Source organism: Brachionichthys hirsutus, chromosome 6, assembly GCF_040956055.1.
Source record: "Brachionichthys hirsutus isolate HB-005 chromosome 6, CSIRO-AGI_Bhir_v1, whole genome shotgun sequence".
NCBI classification, from domain to species: Eukaryota; Metazoa; Chordata; class Actinopteri; order Lophiiformes; family Brachionichthyidae; genus Brachionichthys; species Brachionichthys hirsutus.
Window position 1 is genome coordinate 9054047 of NC_090902.1, and position 10555 is coordinate 9064601.

A 10555-nucleotide genomic window follows, 5' to 3' on the forward strand; every position below is an offset into this window, starting at 1 on the left:
CTTCCGCCTTGTTTTGCTCTCATTGACTGCTCCTCCCTTCCTCAGCACTGTTTGTGATCTGATAACAGCTAGCACCGTTAGCTGCTAATTGCCTTATTCCTTTGCCATAAAGGGAACATTCATTCTGTTCCCACTGTCCCTTGTTATTCTAAAAAAAAAAAAAGATCAATTGACATGAGGTCTTACAATGTATACGTTTTGCAAATAATAATTTTTGCAAATTAGCCGTGTCAGCCATTTAGCTGACGTTATACCTTTATTGAACGCCAGGAGCGTTTTGACCGAGTCATTGAGCAAACGAGCTGCAGGTTACACACCCAGACATCTAAAGAAAATGCTCATTAATGTGCATTGTCCGTTTCTCAGCAATAATTATTATTATTGCCTTGCGTCATCAAGGCATAGGGAACTCTTATTCCTAATGACGTATATGTATGCCTCTTGAATCCTAGACCAACAAGCTTGAGAAAGCTGACAAGCAGGACGTCAACGACAACGTGAAAGTGGTGGTGCGATGTCGTCCTCTCAACCAGAAGGAGAAGGCGATGGGCCACAGACAGTCCGTCCTTGTGGACGAGATCCGCGGTACCATAACGGTCAACAAACTGGAGGCCCCCAACGAACCGCCTAAGACCTTCACATTCGATACTGTTTTTGGGCCAGAAAGCAGACAGCTGGATGTCTACAATCTCACAGCCCGCCCCATAATTGACTCTGTGTTAGAGGGATACAATGGTACATTATATGAAGAAAACATTACTGTAAAATCTGTTGCAGCAACTTTGAATCATTATTGTGATTCTTAGTCAAGTGAATATGCATCTTATAACTATAATTGATTGGTATTTTCCCATATGAACTGCTTGTTTAATATTTCGTATGTGTGTGTAATTTATGCCCTGTTGTCTACTTCAGGAACCATTTTTGCATATGGGCAAACTGGCACAGGAAAAACGTTCACTATGGAAGGTGTGAGAGCAGTTCCAGAACTCAGAGGGATAATTCCAAACTCGTTTGCGCATGTTTTTGGCTACATTGCCAAAGCAGAAGGTGACATGAGGTACGAAAGAATTCATTTAGAAAACAGTCTGCAAATGCTTCAGTATTTTCTGTACACATGTGAAAAAGAATAACAATATTTTTCCAGAAAAAGTTAGGATATTCTGAACGGGTTGCTTGTTTGGAGATGGTAATGAAACCTGCACCTATACAGGGGTCTTTTTTTTTTTTAGCAGTGAAACATTTTGTTGCAGGTAATTTTTTTTACTATCTGAAGTTTTCACTTTCCTGCATTTATCAGACTTTAAGGGCACATTTTAGAATCACGATTCGAGCAAAAACGAAGAATCAACTGGACTTGAACGTTCAAGTTTGATTGAAGGCGTTTCATCTCTCATCCAAGAGGCTTCTTCAGTTCTAAATGGCTGGTAGAAACCAAACGTTTTCTACCAGTGGATGAGAGGTGAAACATCTTCAATCAAACTTTAACAATTGCAGTTGATTTTTCCGTGTTTGCTCTTCCGTTTTTTTTTTTTTTTTTTTACCTCAACCTGGATGGCTGAGAACCTACACTGACACGGCATATTTTTATCTTAACAGGTTTTTGGTTCGCGTTTCCTACCTGGAAATCTACAATGAGGAAGTGCGTGACTTGTTGGGCAAGGATCAAATGCAGAGGCTTGAGGTAAAATAATAAAAAAAAGATTACATTCAGCCTGTGAATTAGTACAGTGATTGGTAACAAAGCTGTGTTTGTAACAGGTGAAAGAAAGTCCACATGTTGGCGTGTACGTCACCGATCTTTCTGTCTATGATGTGAACAACGCTGATGATATGGACAGGATTATGACGATGGGCAACAAAAATCGTGAGCAGAAAAACCGACTGTATTGAAAGGGAAATAGATGGACAAACAAGAATACGTACATTGTTTTTGTTCTATTTTATTTATCTGTGTTTAAAAAAAATAAAAAATCTTATTTCATCTTAAATACTAAAGTGTCTACTTCCTAAGTCATGTTGCCAGATTGAAAGTCATTTCAATGTTTTCAGGGTCTGTTGGTGCCACAAACATGAATGAACACAGCTCCCGTTCTCACGCTATTTTCACTATTACCATCGAGTGCAGTGAAAAAGGTGTGGATGGAAATCAACATGTACTCATGGGAAAACTTCACCTGGTTGATCTAGCGGTAAGGATCTTTGGACAGAAATATCTGTATGAACATGAAATACTTCGAAGATGAGATCATACAGATTTAGCTTGAAATAGGATATAGGCTTTATTGTTTACAATCCTGGCCCTAACATGAGCTGGCGTATCATCCGGGGTGTGCCCCCCGCCTCTCGCCTGCAGTCAGCTGGGAAGATGAGACGATTATAATTGTCTCGTCCTTCAAGAAGATGAAGGAAGGAAGGCTAAATGAATGCCATCTAACCACCAGAAACTAATCTGCCATCTTGTTTGTCAGGGTTCTGAGAGACAGGGAAAGACCGGCGCCACAGGGCAGCGTTTAAAGGAAGCGACCAAGATCAATCTGTCTCTCTCCACGCTGGGAAACGTCATCTCTGCCCTGGTGGACGGCAAGAGTACACACGTGCCTTACAGGAATTCCAAACTGACGCGTCTGCTGCAGGATTCTCTTGGCGGAAACTCCAAAACCATGATGGTATTGTGAAAATTTAAAAGTTTCACATATGTTTTCTTAAGCATTCTTTGAACCATTAAAGGTTTGCGCTAAGAAAGCAGCCAGTATTCAAATTGGCATTTTTAGCATTCATAAATATAAACATGTTACTCAGCTTTGGTATTGAAGTTTTTTTCAAATGTCTTATCTTCTCCTGACTAGTGTGCAAATATAGGTCCTGCAGACTATAACTATGATGAGACCATCAGTACCCTGCGCTACGCTAATAGGGCTAAAAACATCAAAAACAAAGCCAGGATTAATGAGGATCCGAAAGACGCCCGATTGCGCCAGTTCCAGAAGGAGATTGAGGAGCTAAAGAAGAAACTGGTTGAAGGTAATGGGCTCGACGAGATCGCGTTGTTTGATTGCAAACGTGTAAATATTGATTTACTATTTGTCATTTTGTGTTGTCGAAGGTGAAGAGATCTCTGGCTCAGAGGGTAGTGGATCAGAAGAAATGGATGAGGGTGATGATGAAGGAGCTGATGCGGATGGTCACAGAAAAAGAAGAGGTAAAAACAAATGAATTCAAGTGTACGATGCAGGAAATGATGAGAACTGATGATGCCATCTTCTATGCCTTTTTTTTCCATGCAGTGTTTTCTGATGAGGTTTTGGTCAACTACTCGGATGTACATCCGTATTATTCGCGTATCTTCTTTAAACTCTTATCAGTACGGTAATTGTAACATGAGTCAGTCTTCAGTTTCTCGTCATTTTCACAGAGATTTGGATTTGAAGTCACTAGTTAGATAAGGGCTAGTGGGACCGGTAAGTCAAACTTCCTTTCTGGCTGAGACCTGAAACTGTTCATAGCTGATGCTTTATGTCAGACCAAAAACATCAGTATTTGTTACATTTAAAAGTATAAAATGAATGAAACAGCTTTGCAGAAACATGCATAACTAATCTTTGTCAACATTTAGCGACTTTGGAACTCTGATTTCTGTGTCTTCCAGGATTCTTTAGAGGGTCCAAAATGATTAATAATCCTAAACAGGCAGAAATGCCAATGCTTGTAAGAGAAAATGTGCATACAAAGCAAATAAACTGTTTGTGTCTCAATATATATTGTAAATAAATTGCTTTTGGCCCATTAAGGAGAACAAAAAGTGATATTTTAGATCACGCCAACATGCATGGTCTCTTCTAAAGTTTAGCAAGAAATCTTTTTTCTCTTCATACAACATATCGTTACAGATCAATAAGTTCCATCAGTAAAAACACTGTATTTGATTTGCCCATTTGTAGATCTCTTTAAAGATTTTTGACCACACAAAGTTTAGGCCAAGTTCTCAATCAATGGGGGGTTTCATTTTACAACAAAATATTTTAGCGACGGGGTCGTCGGAACGTAAATCCATCGTTGGGTGCGGACCAGCTGAACTTCAAAAGATAGGATAAATAGCATTTAACGCATTCTAACGTTATGCATTTGAATGCTATTGTAAGGCTAAACGCATTTAGATGAAACCTCTAAGTGATGACACTGTTTGTCTTTGTGTGTCTCTTAAGGGAGGAAGAAGGTTTCCCCGGGCAAGATGATGGAGATGCAGGCGAAGATTAAGGAGGAAAGAAAGGCGTTGGAGGCCAAGCTGGACATGGAGGAGGAAGAGCGGAACAAGGCGAGAGCTGAACTGGAGAAAAGGGAGCAGGATCTTCTCAAGGCCCAGTGAGTGCATGAATGGAACATATTCATGCATGTAAAAGGCATATCGTCTTTTAATTTAGAGTAACTTCTTCATATCTCTTAGGCAGGAGCATCAACTTCTACTCAAGAAATTGTCTGCCTTAGAGAAGAAGGTAATTGTGGGAGGGGTTGACCTCCTGGCCAAGGCTGAAGAGCAAGAGAAACTTTTGCAGGAGTCCAACAGTGAACTCGAAGAACGTCGCCGCAGAGCGGAGCAGCTGCGGAAGGAGCTGGAGGAGAAGGAGGTAAAGATAAATGAAAAGTAGAATTCCTGTGTCTGCATCGCACGTAAAATCCTCTTAGACCAATAAATGCTTCACTGTATTTGTGTTTCGTCGCCGCTCACTCTCTCTGTCATGCGCAGCAAGAACGTTTGGACATAGAAGAAAAGTACACGAGCCTGCAAGAGGAGACGCTAGGAAAGACCAAGAAACTGAAGAAAGTATGGACCATGCTGATGGCTGCCAAATCAGAAGTGAGCACACACACACATTTTAAAATAGAACAGCCTCTGTCAGTGGTGTTTAATGCGGGGACAGTTTAGAGCATGTTCGCTTCTTACTTTTCCTTCTAGAAGTTGATGTGATTCTCAATAAATAAATGCGTACTTACAGTTTTGATCGTAAGGAACCAAACAAATGGACTTGGGTCATTTGGGTTTTATCTGTCAGATGGCAGATCTGCAGCAAGAGCATCACAGAGAGATCGAGGGCCTGCTGGAGAACATCCGCCAGCTGAGCCGAGAGCTGCGACTCGAGATGCTCATCATAGACAACTTTATTCCCCAGGAATACCAGGTATTTTCATCTGCTCACTTTCATTGCACCACAACATATGATTTCATTATTTTCACCTTAGTACATGCGAGTGTATAGCACTCTCTTCAAAACCATGAAACCGCAATTTCCATAATGGCCAATGAGCTAGAAAGAGATTGTCAATATAAAGGATCATTTTCTGTTAACATGTTACGTTTGATATAGTTTGCGCCATGCATAGTTTAGTTACAGTGGAAAAAGGAATGCTGTCGATCAGCAGGAGATCAACACTAACAAGTGCTTTTTTTGCAATTAAGCTTTTCATTGTAAACATTTTCATTGCATCTTTCCAGTTTGTAATGTTTTCTCGTGTTTATCTGTGCAGGAGATGATCGAGAATTATGTGCACTGGAACGAAGACATTGGAGAATGGCAGCTGGTACGCTCACTTTCATAACTAATGCACGCAATGCTTTTATGGTTGGCAGGCGATTTCAGAATCTTTTATTCTTTTATATATATTTTTGCAAGTAGTATTAACATCCTGCTGTGTATTCTTTGCTTTTGTTTTGTTTTTAATTCAGCTATGTCAGCTCATAGTTTTTGCAATGGCAAGGAATTGTTGTGCTTACGCAGTGAAGCTGTTGAAATATTCACCCTAAAACCAGCTGAGCTCAAACAGCCCTAAGCTGAAGAACGACTGTTTAACAGCAGATACGATCATCGACAAAACCAAAGCACACATCCTCAACATGGAGCAGTAACAGCCATACAAACACTGCAGCAGCGAGAGACTCGGTTCAGCAGCCGGTCTTCACCAAGACGCGAACCGACTGCAGTTGGGTCGTGTACATTCGTGCATTTGGGAAGTGTGGTTTCAAATGGAAACCTGAACGTAAGGGAAGGGATTTTTGATTTCGTATTTTCAACATGTTGCTTTTTTTTGCTGATTTCTCCACTGTTATCTGTTGCCTTTCAGAAATGTGTGGCGTACACTGGAAACAATATGAGGAAGCAGACGCCTGCTCCTGATAAAATAGAAAGAGATGTGAGTTCTCTTGTTCCATCCTGAGGTTGCTGTTATTTTCTTACTCCCCCTCCTTGATAATATTTCAGCGACCTAAATCTTCTTCTGTTCATGCCTTCTGCAGCCATTCGAGGTGGATCTGTCCCATATTTATCTGGCCTATACAGAGGAGAGCATGCGGCAGTCACTGATGAAGTTGGAGCGACCCAAAACTTCTAAAAGTGGCAAAAGTGGCCGGCCCAAGACTGGACGAAGGTACTCTAGCTCCCAGAGACCGTTAACCTCCTGGCGCTACACATCCCATCATATTGACACACCGGTCCCACTGTCTAGCTTCACGTCTTGTCTCTCTCATCAGTCATGAGCTGGTGACTTGTGCCCGTAGTCAGCGGGGATAGGCTCCCGGCTGAAGCCGAAGATGAACGACTTAATGCTGCGTTCATCATTGTTGAGTTTTCTGATTCTCACTTGCAAGATTTTCTTCTGTAGAATTGATTCAATGCACATTTATTTACACTGGAGTATTTGTTGGGGGTTGTGGACCAGGAGTCGCCTGACCTCGTCATCCACAATAGCATATTCGTTGAATCCAGAAACGGCACAAACATGCACTCACTTTTATGCATGCCAAGGCGCATAAGGCACATTTAACACCTTCAGGATGCATACACAAAAGTGTGTCTCAGCCCATTTTCTAGGCGTATTGTTTGAATCTTCAGTCACCTAGTTATAATTTGATTATGACTCAAATGAGTGCGTGTAACAACAACAAAAAACTATTCTGGGCTGGTGTGCTCTTAGTCTCTTAGCTAATTAGCGGTAATACATTTTTTTAAGTGATAAGATCTTTGCATCTCACCTTTTCGACTCGTGGTTCGAGTCAGCTTTTTTTTTTATCTGTCATAGGTTACATCAAATACTCAGATGAGGAACTGTGCGTGATTATCTGCACTGTATAATTTGTCTATTTATAGTAAGAGTGAACATGATGGTTTTTTTCCTCTCATCATACATTTCTATTCTGAGAAATGAGGGCGCAGAAAGCTTCCGGAAGTTATTGATAAGTCTTATCTTGTACCAATCCCCACACAGACAAAGATCTGCAAAGCCAGAAGCGGTGATCGAATCTCTTCTGCAGTGAAGAAGGCTTGAGAAGAACTTGGTATCACTCCAGCTTCTGCATTACGTCAGTACAAGATGTAGTTTAGTCCACGCTTAAGAATTTAACGTTGAACTTTTATTTGAGGAGTTTCCTACAAACACTGTATAGATCGGAAGTTTTAATGTGAAAAAGCTGCAACTATGAGAGGATGCAGTCGCTTTGACCATGAGGACCTGTTGATTAAATTAGAATGTAGGACTTGTCTGAGGTATGTCGTTGAGAATTCTGTTTTAATATAATCTCCTTTTAGGTGGAAATTCATGTGCATGCTGGCCACATCGTATGTTAGTGCCATTTTCTCATCTAAGCAAATTAGAATTGTGTTGTAGTGAAATGATACTGTATGCCTTATAATGCACTAGTATTACTGTAGGTTTCTGTGTATTTTATTTCACTATGTTCTGTACTGGAAACAAACGTATTTCTGTTTTGTATATCAAATGTTTTCATCCAACAAACTCCTGGATATGTTATTTATTAAATTATTTTACATCGTTTGCCTCGTGTCACTGCGCTCTGAATCTGATTATTAATTCGGTGATATTTCTGATTATCTGTACGTTCGAAAAAGTTACACTGGTACGTCGCAATTCTAATTTATATTTTTATATAAATTGCATTTTGTATTGTTGTAGAATCCGTAAACCCAGTAAGTAATTGATGCCTCTAAAAACAGCCTCAGCAAAGTCTGCTGTTAAAAATGATTGAATTTAATAACAAACTGTCACATTTAAATACATGCATTTCATATTAAATGTGCATAATGAAAAAATAAATATGAAATTCTCCAATAAATAAAAAATAACTTAGTTATTATATTACATGCCACTTATATAATGCATATGACCAGTTGTAATAACTCCTCATTTGCATGAACTTTCTTTTGGGATTGGCTCAGCACATTTCACGATGGCTTTGAGAAGCCTTTCTACAGGATAGAGGGAGTGCTTCTTCAGGTAACAGTCGGTCTGAAAAGAAATGTTTTGACAAAAATGTATGTAAATGCACAATGTCAGCAGTATCACTGATTAAACGAATGCCTCTCAGAGATACTGCACTTGAACCTTACCTTATTTATGTCGAGCTTGTTGTACTGAATAATGTAACGCGTAAGGGTGGAATTTCTTAATGCTTTACTCTCTTGCAGAGACTTGAGAGCCAAACAGAAGAACTCTCTCTGTGGACATGAAAGCTTTATTAATGATTGTATCGTAAAAGTTATTTTTTTAAATAAATTAGACTTGCGAAACCAACAAAACATGATCTCCCTATGCAAAATAGGGAGATTACAACTGTCAAATGTGAAACACCATTGTTAAACAAAATCACAATATTTATAGAAGTTTTAGAACATACCACACATGTTGTACTTTCATCCGACACCTTTGGGACATTTATATTCCACAGCTACAATGACGAGAGAAGAACATTAATATTTTATAAACAGTAAATTCATATTTCTGTGTATTTGTCTTACCGTATGATTAAGCATTTTATTTGCTTCATCCCGAATGTGATCCACCAGCCAGTTGTCTGGTGCCAGACCAGAGACTATTGCAAGCATTATAATTAGTTGAAGACTTTGAATACTGAAGTACTTCATGTCTTTGGAAGAGATTGAACCAGGACTGTCGGGCTGAGCAGAAAACTTAAATTATCAGTTCAATAACTGCTGTTGTACGTTTTTATTGTCATCGCAGTTTCCCTTTGAGGAAAGACATCGATAAGTCAGAGGAGGAACTACCAAATAAGGCCTAAAGGTTGATGCTAATCGGGTTCTACTATCAAATGTTTTATCAGGTGCTAAAATTCTGGTTAGCTCTGATGGAATTAACTGACAGTTATAGTGAAAGTCCTGCCAAGTATCTCTGTTTTCCATCTTGTTTCAGCATTTAATGACCAAACATTAATATACATTAACATTTCGAGTGTATCACCAGTCAAAATCACTGTGCTGAGTCGGCACATGGGAAATAATTTGAGTCAAGTTTTTAGGTTGACTCATTTAGAAGTGGAAAAAATAGTTCAAAATAATTAAATTAAAGGGTACCACAAATAACTGTACTTGACTGACTAATGAAACTCAGTCAATGGGAAGTTTTGGTCCTGATTTTTGTAATGGAAATGTCAGCTCATATCTCTGCATCTGTTCAATCATTGATCCAACTTTTTCATCACAATTTATATTGTGTTATGCAATATTTGCACCAGCAGCTGACAAACATTAAATAAGTATTTATGTAATACTAATATATATATATATACATTTAATCATACCAATGCAGCCCTGGATGGGCAAAAATGTCACATTTTTATTTTATCATGTTAAACTTCAGAAATAATTTATACTCTAAAGACACACGCCTTTTAAACCCATGGTTAAAGATTAAAATAGTGGTTGCTCAATGTTGTTGGCACACAAAGGTTAGTATTAGGTTGTGTCCCGTTGTCATGTTTCAGATTTGTTAACCAGTTCCACGAAGAGACATTATTAATTAATGAATGGATTCTCCAAACATCTCAGATTACTTCATTATGAGAACTGGCAAAAAAAAAAAAAAGGTTTCTTGACTGCTTTTTCTTTTTTCTTTTAAAACCTATCTCTTTAAATGCCAAACACGTGTGAAATGAAGCATTTGTATTAACTAAACCACATTTTTTATTTTAGTTCGTCAGTCAGTCAGTCTGAGGACATTCAATTCAGTGGGATTGTAATATATTAAATATATTTATTTATCTTTACCATCTGATTTTCATTGGAGCAGCAGACTCCACACATCTTTGGGCCATTTAAGACACGCTCAAAAGCGCTAAAGTAGGAGTCGACTCCGGTGAGGTCAGAACATAATCACTCAAGAGAGAAGTTTCTGCACAACAAGCCAATATACAGGCAATTTAACAAGGGAAACCAACCCACAGCAGAAATAATTAAGGTAAAAAATAATATTAATTACTCTAAACAGGCAAATAACAATGAAAACCTTTCATTGAAAGGTCATAGTGTTATCCACTACACCAGCTGAGCTAACATCATTACAATATTATCATAAAGTTAGATGCAGGCACTTTTTCCAGCACCATGAGCAAACAAGTGTTTGCTGAAAATACTGCATGACTATTTCACTTTTAGAGCTGGGGAACAACAGGAAAAATGGTTGTTGTGGCTTCCCTGGTTGACATGACCTCAAATGACCATTGTATGCACAATGAACACACAAGTCTTTGCTG

At 38.9% G+C, this 10555-nt stretch overlaps 1 protein-coding gene across 1 annotated transcript; it reads left to right on the forward strand.

Moving 5' to 3' along the window:
• Positions 1 to 434: 434 nt before the first annotated feature.
• On the forward strand, positions 435 to 7872 carry kif3a (kinesin family member 3A). The gene is given in 16 exon segments (XM_068740015.1): positions 435 to 735; positions 916 to 1060; positions 1600 to 1684; positions 1762 to 1867; positions 2053 to 2192; positions 2472 to 2669; positions 2850 to 3024; positions 3107 to 3202; positions 4206 to 4362; positions 4445 to 4625; positions 4745 to 4855; positions 5052 to 5177; positions 5524 to 5577; positions 6118 to 6186; positions 6290 to 6420; positions 7258 to 7872. Coding segments are annotated over 16 exon segments (2124 nt in total). The 3' UTR covers positions 7307 to 7872.
• The last annotated feature ends 2683 nt before the right edge of the window (positions 7873 to 10555 follow it).